The following is a 24071-nucleotide window of genomic DNA, read 5'->3' on the forward strand; positions in this document are numbered from 1 at the left end:
CTTGTGTCGTGTTTGACTCCCCCGATGACTCCATGCGCTCAGAGCGCTCTCTTCCCTCCACTGGAGGGGGCAAAGACTTCTCCTCTTCTTTTTTCTTTTTTAAAGCTTGCGGTGGTTTCTGATTCTTCGTTCAACGCTACTCATAAAGCACTGGGCTGAGTAACATCGTGTGGTTGTCAACAACAAGGGAGGTTTTTTTGTCATGCTTAAAAAGCCCTTAAATGAAATGATTAAAGGCCACAAGCATGTGGAGGAACTTAGGAAGCAACGGGGACGTCAGCCGGCCTGGGTTTTCATGACACAGAGAAGCAAAAGGCTGCTCTCAGTGAGGCCAAAGTCATGGTGACAAAACACGGGTGGCTTTGGTCACACATGCTTGTTCGCAGAAAACAGTTTTCAGGCTTTTCAGATTGTAAAACAGACCTGATGAGTGAATGTCGGGCAGCTTTCTAGGAAGGTGGAGGGCAACGTACAACAAACAGTGGAATAAAGAGTTATAAAGGGTCAAGTAAGTATAAATGTCTTCACAAGTGAATGAAGTTGAAATATTAGAGTCTTTGCCTCTTTATGTCTGTTTAAGGAAGAAAAAAAAAAAAAATCCTGTAACAGAAAAGTCCTGGTTGGGTCAATGAAATTGCTGAAACTATGTAGAAATATGAAATATAGAAATATATTTCAAAATGAAGTAGATAACTGAGATGAAATCTCCCTATTAAAGGCAAGAAGGAGAAGAAGAAGAAGAAGAAGAAGAAGAAGAAGTGTTTTACTTGAAGTGATGATCTCGTCTATTCATCACCTCATCATAAATCCCACTCTGATGTGCTGGAGACCAGCAGTTCTTGTTTGTCCTCCTTCACACTGCTCCCACTCTAAGGTTTGCGAACTCAAACATTTGTTTGTTTCTGTCGCCCTTGATTTTTTTTTTTTTTTTTCATTTGTGTTGTGGGTTTAATCGCTCTGAAACTCGAAAGCAGCCACACAAATAAAGTTTATTAGAATCTACAAACTCTGTCCTGCTCCTCCATCACCCAGCAGCGCAGCCTCTCTAACTGCCTGCCTGCCTGCCGCGGTGAAAATAAATGTTCCGCCTCACAGGGGGCGCAGGCTAAGTGAAGTAAGTGCCTCTCTTATCCCAGCCGATCTCTATCCCGCTCTAACGAGCCACTTGACCTCCCTCGGCGCTTCCCCCGCCTGACGCAGAGCGCGAGTGGGCCGGCGCAGCGCTAAGAGCGCCAGTTTAGAGGGCTGTCGGTGCGCTGGCAGACACCACTAGTCGCTCGGAACTCCGCGAGATCAGCCGCGTCTCTGGCGGTCGGACGTCACAGCGCTCGTGCACGCAACCTCTGCGCGGATCTCAGACGACAGTGCGGATGCGTGTTTGACTTGGCGCTCCTCAGACTTGCAGCGGCGGCAGTCTCCGGCGCTCAGCAGCACAAGTGGAGAAGCCGGTGAAAACTTTTTTTTAATGACTTTTATTATTGTTGTTTCTTTTCTTCTGTTTTCTTTTTCTTTTTTCCCCGTTTAAATTTTGAATGAGTGTCCCGCCGCTGGCTGCCACATCTGGACGTCTCTGGATCTTCGGAGCTGACATCCAATCCGGAAGCCTCTCTGCTGCTCAACACTTTTTGAAAAGTTTTAAGGCGGACTATGGAACTTTAATATACAGCTCTTCCTTTTGGTCAGACTTATTTTTGTTTTGTTTTTAATTTTTACTCAATTCCACAAATCCCAACATGGAGCACTTCATGAAAATAACCTGGCTGTTGCTGCTCATCTGCCTCTTGGATAAAAGGTAAGGATGAAAGTTTGAGATCTTAAAAACTCAGTTACTTTTATATGAATGAGTGATTCTCTCTGGTGTATTTCTTCCACTCAAATATGGACTCATTAGTTGATTACTTTTTCCTCCCCCCATTCTTAATTAAACTTTCTTTTCAGTTCTTCACAAGAATATTAGTTCAATAAATGTTTCTGATAAAAAATAAAAGGCATTCAAGTCCTTTGTTCCCAGGAAACCCATCCATAAAACTGGCTGAAAAATAAAAGCATAATAGACACATAGATATTATTTGTAATTTATATATTACGATATAGAAAGGGCACAATTAAACTTTAGCTTGCGGTTTCACGGGTACCAACATCTTTTACAATTTGTCTGCTTCCCATGCATTCCACTGTTGCCAATCAATAAAAACGTGCCCTTTCGAGAGATAGCTGTTGGAACAGGTCTGCTCAGGAAACACAACAGGTAGCAACAGAAGCTTTACTGGAATTAGCAATAGCAAGAGGAAAAAATAAGGCGGCGTGCAAGAAACACCTGACTTGAGGGCGAGTTGTGTTGTGTTCTCTGTTGCAACTCACAAGTGGCACTCTTTCAAGGAAATACATACTTTCTGCAGCTGCATGGCCAGTTCCCTCCTCTCTGCACCTGCTTTTGTCTTCTTTTTCTTTTTTGAGTGCGTCTATCCTGCACCAACACGTGTGTGTAAACTCATGCATGTGTTCCCAACATTTGACTCTCTGTGTCTGAAACACAGAAGAGACGCAAACCTGTGTTTTAGGTGTAATGATAATGAAAAGAACGCGCTGGGCTCACATTTCAGCTGGCAGGCTGTGTTTTCCCTGATACTGCTCTTACTGTGAAGTCGCCAGTGATCTACGGGCTCCTGTCAGCCGGATTACTGTTGTTTACACGATTGACTGACAGCAGCAGCAGCAGTGGCAGCGGACGCTCCCGTGCAGAGGCTTTGAAAGTGGCCACATTTACATGTTTCCCTCAGGTGGTTTTAGAGCCGTGCGGTGGGGAAACTTTCCTCTGCTCTGTGTGTGTGTGTGTGTGTGTGTGTGTGTGTGTGTTTTGCCTTTTTTTGTTGAAACAGTTAGCAAATATATTGGACGGGTGCCAGCAACGCTGACGCCTGGGCCTCCACTCTCACCTGTTTGAGTGGAAGTTATTGTTGGACAGGCTCAGATTCGCGATGAGGGGGTAAATTTAGCTCGACCGGCTCTGGGATAAAGAAGGAGGCTTGCCTTCCATTTACACGTTTAGCGGCAGATATCCATCAAAGGCGGCAGCCGTATATCGAGGACAGGTTTATATGTCAATTGAGTCAATGTGAAGATTAAAAACCTGACAGACCAGACAGTCTTTCCCCTTTTCAGAGAGTAGGTTTGACAGGTCTTGGGTTGTGCTGGGACATCATCCAATCAGTCTGTTTGGCACTGTGGGAACAGGGTGTTGGTGTGAAACCTCAATTTCCCAATTCAAAAAAAACAACAAAAAAGTCAAGTGCACAGAGCGGCTATGAATTAACCTGTCCCGTGTCCCCCATCCAGGGTGGAATCCAATGAAATCCTGGGCCTGAAACTCCCGAACATCGACCCCATCCTGAACGCCAACACGGTGTGTCTGACGCTGCCCGGCTTGACGCGGCGCCAGCTGGAGGTGTGCATGCGTAATCCGGACGTGACCGCCTCGGCGATCCAGGGAATCCAGATTGCGATCCATGAGTGCCAGCACCAGTTCAGAGGACATCGCTGGAACTGTTCCAGCCTGGAGACCCGGAACAAAATCCCCTACGACAGCATCGTCTTTAAAAGAGGTTCGGTTTTTCACATCGTCGTGCTCTAACGATTGGTCTCGCCCCAAAACCTGCTTTCTAATATCAAAATCTTGAAATTGAAAATAAGGGGAACACCTCAATTGGTGAAGTACAAAAAAATACATATCTTGAGTCATAAAGGTGATACTGAGATACTGTGCTGGCCTGCTTGGGACAGCAGAGCTCAGGCATGCAGTTCAAAGTTTGGTCTTCAAACAGGGTCTCATCCTCAGACACACTTTGAAAGAATACCTTGAAAGGGCAGGCTTAGAAAGATAAGTTGCCGCAAAGATTCACATCCTAAAGGAGCAATACTGTCACTCTGAAAACACGGCCGGGAGATTACAAAAGAGGATCAGCTTCAAGGGCAGATGCGATCCTTGAACGACGTCCCTGAGGCAACTGAGTCCTCCTTGCGGTTAGTTTATCTCTGATGACCAGTGGACCAGTGTCCTCTTTCCTGCCACCTTACTGTATCCCCCCTCCATCCCCACCCACCCACCCACCCCTCAATAGCCAGTACAAAAGAACGGGCAACTTCAAAAGCACTTAGTCACCTGAAGATTACCAAACGGTGTGCGGATCGGTTTTCTCCGACGCTTTGTAGTGCTCGGAGCTTTGCGGGTCGGCCACAAAAGGATGAAAGGGGATCTTTAGCATCGGGATGTCCCCTCAGATGTGATTGTACCGCCGTTGCTGACTGGAAAAAGTCTGTCAGTCGTCTTTGTAGCCGCAGCGTCTGGATTAAAAGTGCTCCATGCGGTCGGTAGTTTTTTGGTGTCGTCTTGAGTCGTGCTCGGTAAAGACGGAAGTGTGACCAAATCTGGATTATCCTCAGATTCGGTCGCCAGAAACAGTGGATACAGTTGAAATACCGACGTGTGAGCAGCAATTTGACGTGTCTGGACGGATTGGGTCACCACGCACATATTTCACACAGATTCATCTGTTGCACCTTGTTGGCTTTGATCTATCCGTTGGCGATTTTTAGTGTTTGCTAACGGTGCCAACGAAGCCTGAGAGAGAAAATCCCCATCATAAAAATGAATGCACTGATTTGGTGCCGCAGCTGGAGGGCATTGGCACGACGGTAATAAAACTCTCCATGATCTGTGCACAATGAGATCGTTAAAGGCTGGTCGTCCTCAGCGAGGAGTTTGTGTTGTTGGAAATAGTAAAATGGCTCTTGCACAACTCTGGCTTCACTTTCACTCCTCACTCATTCAATGAGAGACGGTTGCAGAGGCAGCTGCCGGTTGCCTGAAAGGCACTCGGTTGGCCCCAGGTGCAGAAACTCCAAACCACTGACATAAACAAAGTCTTTCGAGCTGATGATTCATGTGTTGCAGGTTTGATGATGTTTCATGTGCGCGGTTAGCAACGACAGACGGTTGTGCGCGTGAAAGGCACAATGTCACTGTCACATAACGAGGTCTGTAGACACGGATTGGATGACATTCAGCAAACGAACTGTGGAGTTAAAAATCAGTTTTCAATCCAACAGGATGATTGAAGACTTAATTTGGTTACACAGAAGAACATGGACACATTTCAAAAAAACATTTTGGAAAAGCCTTCATCGAAACCAGTATTCGCTGGTAGACGGTGAAATTTGGAGTTTTGCCGACTTTATTTATCTCTTTGTGAAACTTGCTTGTGTCTCCTGATGAGATTGAAATTCTCGTCTGCGTGGCGCTTCCACGTATCCCTCCGCTGATGGACTCTGCTAACTTTTCTGGGCCCCATTTTCGGTTCGGTTTAAGCTTGCGTTAAAAAAGAACTAGGCTAAAGTCAGGCAAGCCCCCACCCACCTCTCTCTCTCTCTCTCTCTCTCTCTCTTCCTCCCCTCCTCGCTCTTTCTCTCCGTCACTGAGTCTGCATTCTCCGTCGCTGCCGCCGCTGCCCCTTAATGCTTTTACGTCCCTCGCTGGTGCGAGTGCTTGGCGAATTTGCTCTCAGCACTTCCCCCCTGCAACTCTCGGCGGCAAAAGCATAAACCTGTTCCGTCGGTTTTGTAACACAAAGTGACAGTTTCCCTTCAATCTTTAATCCATTTTGTCACTTCCTCTGCCATCAGCTCAGCCGGGCGTAGCCGGAGCCAGTGAATTATTTGTTAGATTGATCTGTTCCCAGCCTTCCGGGGGCCTGCGTTGCAGCGCCGGGCTCGGAGCGCCGGGGAAGAGCTAAAACAGGCCTCCGTCATGCGAGGATGTGCCTAAGTGCTGACGCCTCTTGCTCATCTCTCCTCCCCGCCTTGTGTGGTCAAGGTGGTGGTGGTGGGAGGGGCCATGGTGGAGTTGAAATAACCTCATTAATTCCCGTTTTCACGCTCGAGGAGGATCCCTCGCTCTTGAGTTTTTTTTTGGTCTTTACCTAATTTTTTTGTCTGCTTTCAGTATTTTCTAAAGGCCCCTGCACTGCACTGCCTGAAAGCCGGATATAATTAGGATTCCGGCGAGGCGCCAGTAAATATAAGAAAACAACCGCAGGTATTTTCAAAAGGCATCTCGGTGCTCAGCGCCACTCGGCCGCCGTGCACTCATCCATCTCCGGCGTGTTGATGGTCTGGAACAGTGAAGTCACGGCTGTTGTAGGTGATCTGGGCTATGCAACCTCTCATCCCCGGGATCTCCATCAAAGGGAATGAGCCAAGCTTTGACAGCCTTGATTAGTTTACTTTTAATTTTGCCCAATTCCATGACCAATCGCTCTGAGACTTTGACAGGCATTAGCCAACTTGTCTCCCACGTTCACATCCAGGGAAAAAGTGCTTCAGTCATGTTCATTTTGAAAAAGCATTGGCGAAACAACAACTGAAAACAAGATGTTTTAATGTTCCATCTTTTGCATTCTGAATGTAGCGTAATACTTCCACATCGTATATGTCCACAGCGTTTTAAAGAAACATGCAGTGTATTTGCACGGACAAAACGCTGGCAGTTTCTCCTCTGCATCCTTCAACGTTTTGTGTCCCTCAATTGATACGCACGAGTAATAATTTCACAACTGCTCCGACCCTTAAACAGGGAAGCGGGATCAAACGGGTGCTAAAAATTGCAGTCGAAGTTAATAACTTTTTATTTGACTCCGACAAGCAGCCTGAATCACTTCCCCCTGGGAGCAGTGTGCCATAAACCCAGTTGGTTTCTTTTCATGTTGCCTTTACAAGTTTCCATTCTCATCGTCACTCTCCTCCACACCAGCCAGTAGCTGCCAGCCGGGACCTCTTTTATGGAACCTGAGGGCACTGCGCTCGCTACTAGTAAAGTGAGATCTGTCAACAAACAGCGGAGAGGCCGCGGGTGCGAGCGCTACCGTCAAACTTCATCCTTCAATTTTCACGGATTCCACAATCGGACATGGATCCCCCTCCTTTTTTTCCATCGTGTGGACTGTGTGTGTGTGTGTGTGTGTGTGTGTGTGTGAGAGAGAGAGAGAGTATGTGTGTGTGTGTTTAAGAGTGCAACGCTGAATTATAGCCTAGCTGTGGGTGAGTTTTCCCATTGCGAGTAAGACTTGCTCTGGAGGAGAAAGGCCTGTATTTAGCTGCCACGGCAAGTCAAACATCAACCTCTGCCTTTCGTCTGTCAGGGCCAGTTAAGAATTATGAGGCAAAAGCTACACGGCATCTTCATCATCATCATCATCATCATCATCAGCCCACCTTTCTCCTTTAACAATGAACACCTCTGCACTGATATTCTCACACAACTGGGTTGCAGTAAGAGAGGATTGACGGAGATCGAGGAACAATCACTGTTCCCACTCATCGGCTTTCCAATCTTGCAAAGCATTACCGAACTGTGACGGTCACCTGAGTGTTGTTTCTCACTTCTTGCGTGACAGTTTCTGGACAAGCGTCCCAGATGAGCCCTGTGTGTGATTAAACTCCTCCAAGCCAGGAGGAGCGTCAGGGACCTGATCTTGTGGAGCCACTTTTATTGCACAGATGTCGGTTCGGGACGATAGTGCGTGAGCCCTCAACAGTGCAGCAGGCCATATCTCCATCTGGTTTCCATCCAGTTGACCAGGTTTCCCATCCACAACAAGAAAACCCACTTATTTAGTATAATTTAGCATTTTTGTGCAAGAACTCAATGCAAACCTGCGACAGTGTTCTCCGTGTTGCAGGACAGCGGGGAGTTAGGCAACCTTGCGGATGACACACGCAGTGACATAGGTGACATTAGACAGACAGAGGCGCGTGTTATTTAGTGAGGTTAATCCCACCGTGAGGCCTCCTCTGGTCGCAGTGCCGGGGGTCTGGGGTCCGTTCACATCCAGCAGAGAGTGTTTGCAAAACTCCAGCACCATTTGTCCTTGGTGGTGTTTCCCCAGTGAGATGACTCTTGGCAAATGTTATATATAAAAAAAAATAAAAAATGAGTAAGTGAGTAACCCCTTATGTGTATCGTGATCCAAACAGAGTGCATGCTGAGTCACAGCAGTGTTATTGACTGGGCGTGAAACAAAGCGTGCAATTGCTGGCTCACAAAGCCTGCTGACACGTGTTGCTGACAGAGAGGTTAAAGACAGTTTTTTTTTTGTTTTTTTTTTAATTTTTTTTGGGGGGGGTACTTTCTTGCTTACTGGAAAGTAGTTAAAAGTAGTTAAACTCATGCTTTTCCAAGCACAGGCATCTTGAAGGAGGTTTCTGTTCAAAGTGTGTCTGTAACAAAAAGGATTTTGGTAGACTCACTGTAATTGGTAGACAAACTACAGCTTGTCCTGCTCACTTGGACTCTTTGGTGTGTTGATGAATTCCAACAGTAAATTTGCATTGCGCTTGTCCATATTTGTGCTCACTAAAACTTTATTTCCAATATGAAACCCATTCCATTTTGACCAGTCCGATGATTCTGTGTTTGCATTCATTTTATTTATTTTTTTGCCAGTTCTTTAACCTCTTCCACTCCTTCCCATGTGCTACCTCAGATCATCATTTATCGTTCTGGCTGATCTGATATCTGATTTGTACCTTCTGTGTCTACGCTGGTGTTCAGTTATGCCTTCCAGAAGTTTGGAAGGGGACAAACTGAAAGTGGGTGGAACTTTAGGTGGCTGTAACACCCCCAGCAGTATTAGGAATGAATTGTAGGAAAGGTATAAAAAAAAGAAGAAGCACAAAAAGGTTTTCTTATTACGGGGGGGGTTGGGCATTTAATTATTGCAAGGTCAACATATTGTTACGGATTCCACACTTTCTCACAACTCACGCTGCTCCCCTCTCTCACCCAGGCTTCCGGGAGAGCGCCTTTGCCTATGCCATCGCGGCAGCGGGCGTGGTGCACGCCGTGGCCAACGCCTGCTCCATGGGCAAGCTGAAGGCCTGCAGCTGCGACGAGAAGCGGCGCGGCGACGAGGAGGCCTTCCGCATCAAGCTGCACCGCCTGCAGCTGGAGGCCATCCACAGAGGGAAGGGCATGGTGCACGGCGTCATGGAGCACTTCCCCCCTGAGCCGCTGGGGCCCCAAGACTCCTGGGAGTGGGGGGGCTGCAGCCCCGACGTGGAATTCGGCGAGAAGTTCTCCAGGGACTTCCTGGACGCCCGCGAGACCTACAGGGACATCCACGCCAGGATGAGGCTCCACAACAACAGAGTCGGAAGACAGGTGAGGGAATTGAACCATCACTGTGGTCAAAGTGCATGTGCGTTCTTTCGCAGGTTTACAGCCTTCCTTACTATGACTCAACTCGCGGCCAATGATTTGTTTTGCGGTTTTTCCTTCTGATTCAACAGCTCACTCGGCAGTTGGTTACGCACGTTCCTTACGATTAAGCCTGTAAAAAAAAAAGAGTTGTATAATGATGCTCGAGGGGTGGATTTCCAGAACTTCCAAAAATAACCCTGATGATGTAGTCAGGGTTTTCTCAGCAAGGAGATGGAAGGGAGGGGGGTGAGAGGGTAGGTTGTTTGGCAAGAAATGAGTCAGTCCTGCGTTTCAAACCGCGGCCATCGAGGAAGCTGCTCAATTTCCCCCCTTCTCCTCCAAATATAAACACTTCTCTCAAAGGTTAACACAGTTTAAAACACTGGTTAGTAGGAGGAGAGATGTGCTGCTGAAGAGACAGGGCAAAGTGTGACGTTATGAACGGTTAATGTTTGGAACCAGACTTACCAACAATGAACTAGACATGTCGTCTTGATGTGTGCAATGTTGACTTCCTCTCATTCCAAATTGTAAATTGTAAAACAATTCATCATCTGCGTGGAATGAGAGGAAGTTTTACTTATAATCGTGGCCAAAACTGTCAACGGCGGTTCCGCGTCAGAGATCTCCCTGTTCTAAGCAGAATGTTGTGTTTCCTGAGGAGGAACAATTTGATAAACACAGCAAATTGCTGTAGGGTGTGAGGGCTGCCGCTGCTGCTGCTGCTGCTGATGCCTGCTGCTTCTCATAAGAACATTTGGAGCTATCGGCCTGCAATTATTGTCTTTTTCTGACTATTCTTTGGCTTTTCTTTAGTCGGCCCAGTCAGACAGCTGAGCTCCGCCACTCGGTCTTAATGAGGTCTGCTTGTGTTTTACTGTAAGTCTGCACTTTTTACGGATTCACAGCAAATCTCTCAAATATCAGCCTCCAACTGGGAGCAAGTTTGGACTGACCTTCTATTGTGATAGCGTTTCATAATCTAAGACTTTGTAAATCCCTGGCGGTTGGTTCATGATCTTTAAGTCAGGTAATGATGCTCTACCCAAGGCCAAGGCGGGACGTCTCTCAAAATGTCTTTTGGGTGCATTTTTCTCATGCGAGGACAATGTCGTTCCGTACAGATGCGGCGATGACAGCATGCTAAATGTTCGCCCACGCCCTCGGCAATTGGCGTATTATGTATGTGGCGGGTGCATTTTGAATCAACTAAACTCCCTCTCGATAATTAACAACTCTGACAGTCATATTGAAATCTCATAGCGTGTCGAGACACACTTCAGCCTTGGCAGCGGGAGAGAATCCACGGGGAGAGAGGTAGCGACACACGAGCAGCGAGGCTGCCGTAAATTGCTCATTGTTCTCTGTTTCCTCCTCAGTAATTTGAGGGGGCCAAGTATCTTTCCATCGGTTGACTTCTGGTTTCCTTGATTGTGCAGACAAAACACAAAAACGCCGAGCGCGTCAGCAAACTGGACACGCAGCTGGCAATCCCGGCAGTGTTGTATACACGGCGACAAATTTAGACGCAGTGACAAATTAAGAAGAAGAAAAAAAGTTCTGCGGCCAGCTGGTGTGACACGAGTCGCAGTTTCATCAAAAAGCTTGGACTTGAGGCCCTTGACTGGCTTCCTGTTTGGACTCAGAGGCAGATGAGAGAAGAGTGTCTCAACATCACTCGAAGCAGCAGCTAAGACGTTGCAAATTGGCGTGATTCTTTCAAAGTGCCAGAGACATTTCACCTCGACCACAAGTATGGATTCACTCACATGTAACGCAAACATACCAGTAAATAACGACCGGTTTTGATTCAGTTCTAATCCCATTCCCAGGCAGCCGGTGCTAATTTTAGTGTCACTCACGTCTTGGCTTCACCCTTTTTTACCGCCATATGTCATTACAGGCAGCAATTAGCCCATTAGCATTTTATTCACAGGGCTGCTTTTACTTTCAGAATCGGTTTGGACCGTAATTACATATGGCATTTAGCTATTACAGAGATGAGTTTTTAGTTTAATTTACTGCTTCCCAAAATATATATTATCTACCCGTGGGGAAAAGAAATTGTTGGATGTGACTTGGAGCCTGGAACCTATCCTGGAACCTTCTTGGTCCCAGAACCCAGAAAAAAGCCTTCTCAGGGAGCACACACAAAAACCCAGACATTGGTGGACTGACTGACTGCCTGACTGACTGACTGACTGACTGACTGACTGACTGACTGACTGACTGGCACCTGCCACTCATTGCCCTGAATCTTCTGCATTTGGGTAAAAGCAGAATAACCCCAGTTACCTCTACTGGGATAAGCACCGTCCGTCAAGGAAAATGAGTAAACAAATTGGTTTCTTAGACCCACATATCCTGCTGTGCGCCACCACTGTGTGCACTCATAAGTCTTCGGTGGGTTCCGGTGGGTCTGGCAGAAAGTCCTGGCGGCAGGAGGTTCATCTTTGAGGAAGAAAGAAAGAAAGAAAGAAAGAAAGAAAAAAGGCGGTAAAGCGGAGAGTCATCAGCGTGAGTCATTACAGATGTGCTCCACACTGCATGGCACTGCACAAACTGCCGCAAAGGACCTGCAAAGGACACACACACACACACACACACACACACACACACACACACACACAACCTCCCACACACACACAAATGCACTGACAGGTGAGGCCTGCGGATAATGCCTGGCCCTCCCATCTACTACCTTCTCACCTCCTCCCACCACCTTTTTCTGCCTCTCCCCCAACACCCTCCCCGCTCCTCCCCTCGCCCCCGCCTCCCTCCCTCCCGCTTTCAGAGAGGAGCAGCCAGCGAGCAAAAGGAATGCAGTGGTTTTTTAGCGGGGTGTGCATGTCGCCTCATGCCCACCCCAGGGTTCTCACGATGTCCCATCTTGTTTTTAGCCCTAATTAGTGGCTGCTGGAAGTTTGGAAACAGATGTTTAAAACCCTGCAAAAGATTTTAGACTTCAAAGGGCCCGGGCGGAAAGTAGAAAGAGATTCGCCCTTCCTTCCCTCCCCACTTGCTGCTCTTTGCCTTCTCTCTCCGAGTGGGACTGATTACAGAAGCAAATCTGTGCACGACAGAGCCGCTGGAAATGAATTCATCTGGTATTAAAGTCCCTCCAACAGCTGGCCAGAGTCGCACAATGTGTGAAAGACTCAATTTCAGGTGTTTAACACTGTCAAATGAACCAACTGAAACTAACCAAGTCCATACTATGAAGTTGTTCCCTCCACGGCTCCGCTTTTAACATGAATATAATATTATTATTTAGCCATCAACAGTTATTACAAGTAAAATAGCTCCATCTATGCACTTTTTCCCCCAGCACCTTACGCTGTGGTTGCCGAGCAGCGCTTGCTTCTGTTCAGCTGCGGAGGTGAGTGTCTGGGCTGCCGGCTGATGGCATGGAAACACCTCACCAGGTACATAAAGTTCTCCGCCAGCTCTTTAATTTATTTTTAGCGTCCCACTCAATCATTCAGGGAGCGCACCTCAAAACAAACGCTTGGCACGCTGCCGGTGCTGCTGTGTGGAGAAGACTCTGTTAAGTCCTGTCTGCTCATCAGGCAGGTGGTTGACAATGCTGCCAAGCAGCTTTTTGGTAATTAGAATTTTAACATGAGGCCACGATTTTTTTTTTTTTTGTGGAAGGAGGAGAGATGAGAGGGGGCACAAATTTCAATCGGCTCGGATCGCTTCTTTTGAACGCCGGAGATGGTTGATATACGAGGTGATATCATTCTAACTGCGCTTGTCTGAAGTCTTTGAAATTTTAGAGACGCTCTTCAAAGTGTGCGAGAAGGAAAGCAGGTGCAAGTCACGACTGCAGGGGATGATTCAGCGTGCTTTTAGTTCGAGGTGACAGCGTCTTTTTCATTCTCCCCAAGTTTTCCTGAGTTAATAATATAGCGTTGGCGCAACTTTGGCGCAACTTTGCTATGATGCCTCAGATAAACCCAGAAAACACACTTGATCTGTCATTTTTCGCTGTCCTCAGGAGGAGGACGACTGTTCGCAGTTCAGCGGGACCGTAAAAAAAAAAAATTCTTCTGCTTTCTTGGAATCTCAGAAAAATTTGAGCTTTCTGTGTGCGACTACAGAGAGCCAGTGATCACAACCTGCATCTTCTGTGAACTGCAACTGTTGTTGGCTTCCAAACTTAAACTGTCACAGTCGGATGAGACGTAGTAAGACCTCACAAATTCCCACTGAAAAATCCCGCTCAACTAATGACGCAGCTAATAGGTTCAACTCTCTGATGATAAATTAATTAGAGGAGACAGTTACCCTGAGCTCCTTGGGCTCATCGGCTTCTTTGGGTAAATAGAGACTTGACTCTTGTCTGCTGCCAGCCGCCTGGAAAGAAAGTTCTAATGCACTTTAAAGCTTAATGGTATTTGAGGGGTTTTTGTAATTGAATTATACCAAACTTGAAATTACTGAGTGGATTCAGACACCGCAAACTGCAAACTGCAAGAAAAAAAAAAAAAACCCTCTTCCCCTCTTCCTGCCGGTGAAGGGGCCTATTTTCTACGATATTTGCTTTTACCGCAGCACTGGACACACGCTGAGTCATAAATCTGAAGCTCGATCCAAAACCAGCGGGAGTGAGACTCCGGGGATCCTTCAGCGGCTGATTCATCCCACAAACAACGACAAAGCGCTCGCGACGTAGAGGTCGTCAGGTGTGTTACGACGGTAACACACCTGACTGACTCCGAGGTCACTCTGAGGAGAACAGCGGAGTTGGAGTTTGATCAGGAAACAGCGTCAGCAGGTGTGGGAGGTGAGGGTTGGGGTGGGTGGGGGGGCAGCCGGCGTCTCCAGCAGCAGCTGACTTCCACACCGCAGAGGCACTGAATTCTCTGCACGCTGCAGCACACACACACACACACACACACACACACACACACACACACGCACACGCGCGCTCAACTTCTGCCCACTCGTTTCCCTTTCAACTCTTTCAAAGCGGCGGCCGAGCAGGTGGGAACCCTTATGTCGGTAATGACATTTTATTATTGTGCCTAAATTAGAGCCGCGGACATTGTGTGCAATTAACAATGAGTGGCGATTTCAAACGCACACGCACACACACACTTGTTCCAATGTGCTTGTTTTGTTTTTTGGTTGTTTTGTTTTTTCCCAACGTGCGCCGTCGATGTGCATTTCTCTCAGTCAGTCACCGCGGTGGCGTGTGTGCAGCGGCGGTGGCGGCGGCGGCGGCGGCCGTGTTTGTCTGCTCGCGCTGAGCCGAAAGCTTTTGAAGTCGGAGCGTTTGACTGCTTCCAAGCGATGTCTGGGCTTAATGTGCTGCTGTGGGATTTGTTTGTGTGCTTTGATATCGCCTCGGCTCTTTCTGCCCGGGCTTTAAAAGACCCTCAGTAGTTTTTTTTTCTCCTTCTTCTTCTGCTTCTTTGAACTGGCGAAGCCGAGGCCAGTGTGCAGACTCGCCGAGTGTCGACTGTGGGATGCGCAGACGTCCCAGCAGGATTTTCCCAAACGCGGTTCGCGGCGATGACACACAAGTTTCTGGCGAATAAACGGTTAAATCAAAGGGCACAAATTACACAAGAAGCACCGCGAATGTGTGTATACATGACTCAGCGACTGGGCCTCCTACACTGACCCTTTTTTTTTCTCTCCCCTTTTCTCTCTCAAGATGTTGATTATTCCTGCAGACTGAGCCTTTAAAAAAAAAAAATAAAAGTGCAACTTTCAAATTACAAACTAGTAGCCCTCCTCCGCCTGTGTACATGTACACAGCTTGACAAGACGCAGAACCGTGACAAGGAGCAAAAACACTTGTTACGCAACCCAACTCGGCTTTTGATTCCCACCGCTCGCGTTGGGGCACCGCAATGTGTGTCATCCCGCAAGATCCTGGAAGTCGGACAACGAAAGCAGACTCAGCAGAAATGGATCAAAGTGTCAAAAAAAAAACAAACAGTCAGGTGCAAGATTTAAAAGATTGCATGGGATCCAGGGCGGGTGATGGAAAAGGATGGTGCAGTGGGGCGGGCTGAGGTCCAGGTCCAGGTCTGGGCCGTGCACGTGCACGAGAACCTTATCTCTGAACCAGGAAGGGGCTTCCGTCGATCACACCCCCATTTCTCCTCCTGTCTGTCAACTGCACCCTCATGCTCTGCAGACGCCCACCTCCCACCCACCTGCGCCAGGGTGACCCTGAGTTACACATTGAAAAGCAGCGCAGAGGAAATATTATAATTCTGAACATGAGAACATAAGAATGCACATGACAGTGTTTTCATCCTGGCCTGAAGTGTTGGTTTGTTTGACAGCAGAAAACTACTTTTGTTCCGCCATCGTTTCGCGGTGGTGCACTTGAATGGCCCAACACACACACACACGCACGCACACACACACACACACACACACACACACACACACACACACACACACACACACACACACACACACACGTACAGTAAATACATTTTTTTTAAATTAAATTTAAACTTTAATTTAATCAGGCAAGTTATTAATATATATATATATGTGTATATATATATATATATATATATATATATATACACAATGTGAATAGGTGGCAGCGTTCTGAGTGGCGTTCTGAGTGGCAGTCTGTAAGAATTGGCACAAAGATATGGTATTGTTGTCTGGATACAGAGCAGAACGATTAGAGATCCGGTCGGTCGACTCAATAACTTATCAGGAACAAACAAACAAACAGCGGCGTGCCAGGACAGGCTTGTTATTGTGCGCACTGTAACCTTTGCGGTTGAGTTCTGGCTGCGGCAGCGGGTCACATGTCAGCGCTTCTGTCGTCGCCGCTTTTGTGGCGCTGCCTGCGCGGATCCAGCCGAGTGTTTGCGCTCCATTAGAAGCCTTAATACCCTTTTACCTGCCGCTAATCAACTCCCTCTCCGACCTTGCCCTCCATCCCTCCTCCCTCGTTTCTTTCTCTTCAAGCTGTCGTTCCACAGGTAGCCAGGGCCCTGATCTCCCGCTGCTGCTGCTGCTGCTGCCGCTGCTGCTGCTGCCGCTGCACGGTAGCGCTGCTTCGCTGAACTCTTCTTCGCCGCTGTATTGTGTAGCCTGCAGTCCTGATCTGTCACTGGCGTGTTGCGTTTGATCCCCGTCTGGAGCGGTTTTTATAGACGCCTCTGTCTTGGCCTGGAAGCCAATTAAAAGTTGCCAGATGCCTGTTTTCTAACTGTCACCCAGCACCGACTCTGGAAGGGATCAGATCTCCACCAGCACACGTGCCAGATGGTTTGTGTGTGTGTGTGTGTGTGTGTGTGTGTGTGTGTGTGTGTGTGTGTGTGTGTGTGTGTGTGTGTGTGTGTCTGCCAGCGGGTTCTGTGGCATCGTGTGAAACTGTCCAGTTTCCAAGAGTAAATGTTGCACAAAATTACTTAATTATTTTCCCATTTCATCCGTTTTACCGTTCGCTACCGCAGCAAAGCTGTGAGTTTTGTTTGTTTTTGTAATTGTTGTTCTAAACTGTCGAGTGAGTTAAGTTCTGTTGTGCCGCTCGACATACTCGTCTACTTCCCGGCTCAGGTTGCCGGGGGCAGCTGGCTGAGGGCTGAGCTGCGGCGGGCCTTCACGGGCAGGTTGAGTGTCAGCAGGGCGGACGGATGATTTATAATCCCGCCCACAGACACACAGGTGTAGGGACAGCCAAGAGATAATCCCCCGATCATCTCTCCTCCTCCTCCTCCTCCTCCGCCTCCTCCAACCCGAGGGGCAAATTCTTAAGATGAGCCTTATAGATGTAATAAATCACACTATAAGATTTCCCTCCTTTCTCCTTTGAATATCGTAAACACAGACAGGGAGACAGACAGAAAACATTTTCTCTCTTTGTCTGCGTTGCCCCCAGCAAGGAGAGAAGGAGACCAACAAGAAACCAGGAATTCCCAACCTTTCATCTGATCTTTTCATCACTCTGTGATTTTTTTTTTTTTTTGAAAAGAGATATTCGAGGTTTTGCTCTGTTGCAACAAGTCAGGGTAAAATATAATATCTGTAGTTATCTGAAAAAAAACCTTTTATTCATTAAATAACTCAGGACATATTTGTAGGAATTTCATTTGAAACCAAGACTATGTTGGTTCAGCTTCCACAGGTTTGCCTTTTTTTTTTTTACTTAATGATCTGTTTAAGAATAACCACAAGCCAACCAACGTTCACACTGAGACAAATGACCACATCAGCTCCATGAATCAAAGACGAGTTAATGGTTTCTGTCACTAACTCCACTCTCAGCGAGTTGGTCTCTCCTCCTGTCCCACTCACAGATCGATGGTTCTGAATGTTTCTATTTCTCTTACACAAAATAAGCTGTTTTTTTGGGTTTTGTTGTTTTCTCTCTCTCCTTGCTGTAGCACTCAGGTTCCACACTCACTTATCGTTACATATTACATTTCTGCCTTGTGTATGGCTCATGTTCAAAATGCGCTCAACTGCTTCCTCTAGTTGTTTCACTGTTTGGCTCAACGACAAACTGACTGACAACTGACAGACAACATTGTGTCGAACGCTGCACTGCCGACGCAACACAACCCTATTTCCCGATGACTCTCAGGACCGCATGCATTTCATTCATGCATGGTTTGCTTCGTTGGAAGGCATATTTTCTGTCACACCATCTCATGTTCTTCTTCTGGAGCTCAAAACTGATGCAAACGGGCTGCCGATCATGCAGGAGGACTTTCCTTCATTTTCCTCCTACTGCATAAATATGTCCAGAGTTAATGAGGAATGGCACTTTTTCTGCACTCCTTGTTTGTTTTCAGCTCCTTTTGAAGCCCATATCCTGCTGCCAATGTACCTTCAAACAGTGGCAATGTGGATGCAATTACGACTCCGGGCCAGTTTGTCTCTTTAAGGTTTAAGTGGGTTGGAGAGTCGCATGATTACAGACTAGTGTGTTGTGAGTTTCAGGCCAGCACATTTGTGACTCTGGAGTTGCTTCTGCCCCTATAAACCCATGCGAGAGCAGCAGTCTGACGGAGTGCCGCTGCCGGAATGTTCGCTGTAAAGTCCTCGAGCGTCCTCGGGAGTGTCCACGGCAAAGTTTTCAGGGCTTCCCGACAGCATAAAAGCAGATTCCCCCCCCCCCCGTCACTTTCTGAGGTTTCTACCACGTGGCGGCGAATAAAAAAAGAAAAACCTCTTCCCTTGAAAAATATTTTCGCGTCATCACCATCTTACGCAACGTGCACTTAGCAAAGACTTTGCAGCCCGTCAAGGTGTTGACGACATGGCCGGGGGGGGTGACGAGCCTTGGATGACGAGACTAAACCCTGCGAGCTGCAAAGGTTTTATACACATTCACACCAATGTTACATTTGAGTTTAATAAAACACATTGTTCTTGTTTTTTTTGGGGGGAGCTTTACATAACGTGGCCTCATCTGTCTCGATAGTTCACTGCGTGCGAGAGATGGATGCCACTATTGGTACTGCGTCAGTGGAATTTGTGGTCGACTGTGCAAGTGTCTGATAGGGGCAGCAGCAGCAGCAGCAGCAGCAGCAGCAGCAGCAGCAGCAGCAGCATCTGCCACTGCTCTGCTGGGTGGCCTGCAGTTGCTGGCGGTAATTGGATCTGAAAGTTTAGAGCAGGTGACGACTGATCAGCGCGATCACATGCACACACACACACACACACACACACACACACACACACATGCAGTTAAATAGGTTTTAAGGACAACGTGAGCCTGCCAATATAGGTGTGTGTAACATGATGTGAGCTTTTAAAACAGAATCATGTCATAACCATATTGTAATAATGGGCCCGTTGACAGTTGGTAGCTGAATTTACATGCTGTTTAAAACTATATTGCCCCTGCGGGCCTGCAGCAGGCCGTTGGAGTGAAAGAAGGAAAAAAAAAAAGTAAATGTCGTCAGGTGTGCGGGTCCATGCATGTCACGCTTTGTGCGGCTAGCTGGTCCTGAAGGATGACTAATGACGCGAGTGTTTGGGTGATGCCTGCATCCACCGCTGTTACTTGATAGCAGCGTGTTTGACAACAGGCCCAGACCACCTGGCTGTTTGAATGTGGGGCCGGTGCTCTGCCAGGGGATTACAGGTCATTCACTGAACAACCGGAGCTCCAAACTTCAACAAGTGAAGCTGCGACGCCCTTTAACTGTATACACAACTAAATGTAACCGGTGCTCAGGGAGGTCATTCATCTTTCTTTTTGCCCTCCGCCTCCTTCACCTACTCCTCCTCCCCCGCCTTCTCCACCTCCACCTCCACTACCACCACCACTACCTCCTCCACCTTCCCTTCCTCCTCTCATTTCCTTGCCTCTGTGTGTCTCCTCTGCAGGTGGTGCTGGACCACATGAGACGGAAATGCAAGTGCCACGGGACGTCGGGCAGCTGCCAGCTCAAAACCTGCTGGCAGGTCACCCCAGAGTTCCGGGTGGTGGGCTCCATCCTCAAAGAGCGCTTCCAGATCGCCACGCTCATCAAGGCCCACAACCGAAACACGGGGCAGCTGGACCACTCCAACCACCACTCCAGCAACAACCACCACTCCAACAACCACCACTCCAGCAACCACCACTCCAACAACCACCACCACCACCATCACCACCACCACCACCAGAACAGCCACCACCACCACCACCACCACTCGCACCACCGGCGGAGGCCCAGCATCAACGAGCTGGTCTACTTTGAAAAGTCGCCAGACTTCTGCGAGCGCGACCTGGGCTCAGACTCGGCCGGCACGCAGGGCCGGATCTGCAACAAGACCAGCCCCGGCATGGACAACTGCGAGAGTCTGTGCTGCGGCAGGGGCCACAACATCCTGCAGCAGACGCGGAGCGAGCGCTGCAACTGCAAGTTCCACTGGTGCTGCTACGTGGTGTGCGAGGAGTGCCGGATAACAGAGTGGGTGAGCGTCTGCAAGTGATGGCGGGAGTCGGAGGGGGAAGAAAAGGCACGAGCCAGAAGAATAAAGGAACAGATTTAGAAAAAAAAAATAAAATCAGGAGGGTCGGTTTGAAAAAAGGGATCCTGACTGCCGTGATGTTTGCCCTTTACCCTTTTTGCGTTGGACTGCTGGTTTTTCAGAAAAAAAAAAACTTGGACGTAACGGAAGGAGAGAGCCAGCAGTGAGAGAGAGAGAGAGAGAGAGAGAGAGAGAGAGAGAGAGAGAGGAAGAGAGAGAGAGAGAGGAAGAGAGAGAAGAGAGAGAAAGAGAGAGAGATACGCGTGCACATGGTAAGGAGAGTGCACAGTCTAAGTCTGACGCTGCCTCAGCGGCTCTGCGCCGAGGAGACAAGGCGAGACGCAGCTCCTGCTGTTTCTGAATGAAGCCCGAAGAACCTCAGCGATCCTATTTCGCTGCAGGGACGCAGGAAAAGAGCAAAGATTCTTCACGGCGGAGGCACATTTTTATGAGGCGGGAAGGCTGAGGTCGTCGTCGTCTCATGGAATTTGCGATGAGTAAAAAATAAGAGACATAGTGAGAAAGTATTTCCTTCACCATCCATAAATGTAAGCAGAGACGATCTTGTGGACCTGCATCCTGTTTGTGATTGACCCTTGAAGCTTCCTCCACTCCTCAGGATCCCCAGTGATGACATCACCGCACACCTGGAGCACCTCGTCCACGGCAGTCAGGAGGTTTCAGTGTTTGTAGCAGCGCGACGCTGTGACTGTTGCCGAGCTCAATGTGACTATGCATCCCTGTTCCATCCTGCCGTGCACAGTGACCACACACACACACACACACACACACACACACGCACAGAAACATTTACAAATGTTTGCACACATCCCAGCAGCCTCAACATGAGGATGCAAACACACCCCATTGTGCTTGTGCCAACATGTCGTTTTTGTCATGACCCTGCGCAAAGTTGTTCAATTGTGTCGTCCTGAGTTCAATTTGAGCTGAGTGCAAAGTGTGTCATGTTGTAATCGGACCAAAATTCCAATCCAGAAATCATTTTAAAATACTTCCCTACCTACAAAAACCAGAATAGAACAAACCCTCTGCACACTTTTGATAGATTGTGGCTCTACGTGCAAACTGTCTCTTGTAAAACACATTTACTCTGCGTGAAAACTCGTTGTGCTGCATCGTGTCGTCCCAAAGCCTTCCGCGTCCCGTGTGTTCCGTTCTTCCTATGTGAAACGTCCAGAAGTGGTGAAGTGTCGTGCACGTGTGGGTCACTCAGCAAACACAGTTCCGACGTGTAAATAAAAACTGAGAAACGCTGCACAAACAAACAAAGATCTTTCAGGAGCACACGTCGGGATTCCTCACTTCTCCCGCCGTCCCAGTGTGTCGACCAAGTGCTGTTTTGTGACATGTGCGACACCGTGAGCTTCCGCCTCAACACTCTGTCACACTTCCACTGAGCCCACGTGGACCAACAGTTTGTATTATCAAAGAAATAACAGTAAAATGTCAATGTAGATTTCTGCCTATGCACATTCAATTGATCATGTTTGGTCTCGGGGGGGTGGGGGAGGGTACAAGTGAGACTTGTTGCAAGTTATTTACTACAAGTGTGTCTCTGTACCAAATGGAGGTAGAAGAGGTGGAGGAGGGGGAGGAGGTGGAGGAGGAGGAGGAGGGAAAAACGATCTGGGACATTATTTTCTTGTCAGTGTAATGGATGGTTTTGATTGCGATGAGTTGATTGCACATTCTTCATGACTTTGTCCAGGAAAAAAACTCTGGGAGATTTCAGCAATATGCATTTTTTTGATGTCATGAATTTTAATGTATGTATGTATGTATGTATGTATGTATGTATGTATGTATGTATGTATGTATGTATGTTTTAATATGGTTATTATCTAAGTTATTTTTTTATTTTTGTGGATAACTTAATATTTGTAAAACATTAAAGAAAGACAATATGGCCGTAAAAGTAGGGGCTCTAATGTGATGAGTAATAAAAAAAATACATTGTATTTGATAAAACCTTGAGTGTTGTGTTTCTGCTGTCAGCATCAACCAACCGTCAGACTAGCAACATATTTCATTTGCAGACAGAAGAAGAAATGGACTGCACACTCTGAGAACACAAAATACAGCTAACTGGACGGCTTTAGGAATTTTACGTAATCTCAACAACAACAACAACAACAACAACAACACCAATAATAATAATAATAATCACCTACTAGAAGTTAGACGGTGATGATGAACTTTCTCATCCTGACACCAGAATCATCTAATAAACAATCAGCCAATGAGAGGGGAGGAGGGTGGAGACAGAAATAGAAAGGAAGTTGTGGTTTGTTTGAGGTCACAAGCAGCGTTGTTAATGTTAATACTTATGACAACACTAATGCCACCATAATTTCACTTTTTTTAATACTGTGTATGCGTATCCAATCTGGAAAAAAAAAAAAATAATAATAAAGATAATTTGGTGGCGAAACCTCGACCTCCTGGCCCGACAAAGCCGAAGGTGTGCCGAGGTTTTCACTCTCTCCGCGTCGTCCTCCTCCTCCTCCTCCTTGCAATAATGACCGTTATTACCGCCGTTATTACGACTCAGCGCCGCACATAGCCGGGATGTTTGGTCTATAAGAAGAAGAAGGAGAAGCGGCGGGGTCGGGTGAGAGCACGCGGCTGCAGCGGCGGAGGGAAGGACCTGTAGCAGTTGCGTGCAGAGAGAAACCCTGTTGAGCGTCCTGACTGACTCACTCGAACATTCTGCACCCGCGGGGGGGTTTGGAGGGTTTGGGAGAGGCGGGGTGAGGGGGAGGGGGGGGGAGGGGGCGATGAAGTCGCCTAGTCAAGTGTAAGAATGCGAGAGATACACTCGCAAAGTAAACAGATGTGCCGAGGAAAGGTGCTATTTCGGAACGGTGCCAGTCTATTCTTATCCAAACACGGCAGCGCTCATATCCCAATCCCTCCCGTCTCCCTGGTTGACTTTTCTTTTTTCTGTTTTTTTCTGGAGCACCATCTGTATGTCGGCTTCAGCAAACTCAGTGAATCTTTCAAAGCGAACACGCCCGCTGCTCGTCTCGTGTCTACGTGCTTCTGAATAGTTGATGTCGGGATTCCTTCGGCGGCGACGGCGTGCGTTGACTGCAGCAATGTTTTTGTTTTTGTTTTTGCGAGGACGCGTGCGTCTTCTTTTTGAAGGACACAATGCGTGTATGAATACGCGTAGGTGCGTCGGCACGCTAGCAGGTGTTGACAAGGCTTTGACGCAAACACTTGCGCGGTTTCCTCTGCCGCTGAAGGGCCAAACCGAAAGTTCACCTGATTCTCTCTATTATCAGCGGGAGGCAACTGCACGGACCCGAGTCCAAGGAAAATAGAACACAAAGGAAGAGAGAGAGAAAGCGCGAGTGTCGCCTCCTCTCCCGCAGTAACGATTTCATCTCACGCGGCAAACGAGAAGATCGCGTAACCATCCGGAGCCCCGAAAGAAATGATAAGCCCTCTGATAAATGCTTGTTTAATATCAGATTACCTGAAAGGGGGAAAAAATACATTAATCTTCATGAGAAGGGCTCTCGACTGTGAAGCAGCGCCAGGCCCGGACTTGTGCGTCAGGGTTTATTTGAATAGAGGCTGTTATTTTGATAGTGAACAGCTCTCTGAGCTGAAACAACAGCGTGCCGCCAGAGGAGATTGATCGAGTTGTGATCCCTCTGGCACCGAGTAGCAGCTCGTCATCACCCAATCAAAAACCCCCCTCAGCCCAGCCCCCTCACCCGGGCTCCCCCGCTGGCTAAACCCAACCTGCGGTCTCGTTTTGCAGATGACGGTGGGGTGGACGCTCCGCTGTGGCACATTCACACTAGCTGCGTTCCCATGACCCCTAGAA

General features: G+C 47.8%; 1 protein-coding gene across 1 annotated transcript; it reads left to right on the plus strand.

Annotated features, from left to right (window-relative positions):
* Nucleotides 1–1236: 1236 nt before the first annotated feature.
* Nucleotides 1237–22171, plus strand: wnt10a (wingless-type MMTV integration site family, member 10a). The gene is made up of 4 exons (XM_076040029.1): nt 1237–1792; nt 3337–3602; nt 8841–9214; nt 19583–22171. The coding sequence occupies exons 1-4, from the start codon at nt 1734–1736 to the stop codon at nt 20171–20173; spliced, it is 1290 nt and encodes a 429-aa protein (XP_075896144.1). The 5' UTR covers nt 1237–1733; the 3' UTR covers nt 20174–22171.
* Nucleotides 22172–24071: the final 1900 nt, after the last annotated feature.

This window comes from Nelusetta ayraudi, unplaced genomic scaffold (assembly GCF_046127955.1).
Source record: "Nelusetta ayraudi isolate G7.1 ecotype Tasmania unplaced genomic scaffold, CSIRO-AGI_Nayr_v1 ptg000060l, whole genome shotgun sequence".
In the NCBI taxonomy this organism is placed as follows: domain Eukaryota; kingdom Metazoa; phylum Chordata; class Actinopteri; order Tetraodontiformes; family Monacanthidae; genus Nelusetta; species Nelusetta ayraudi.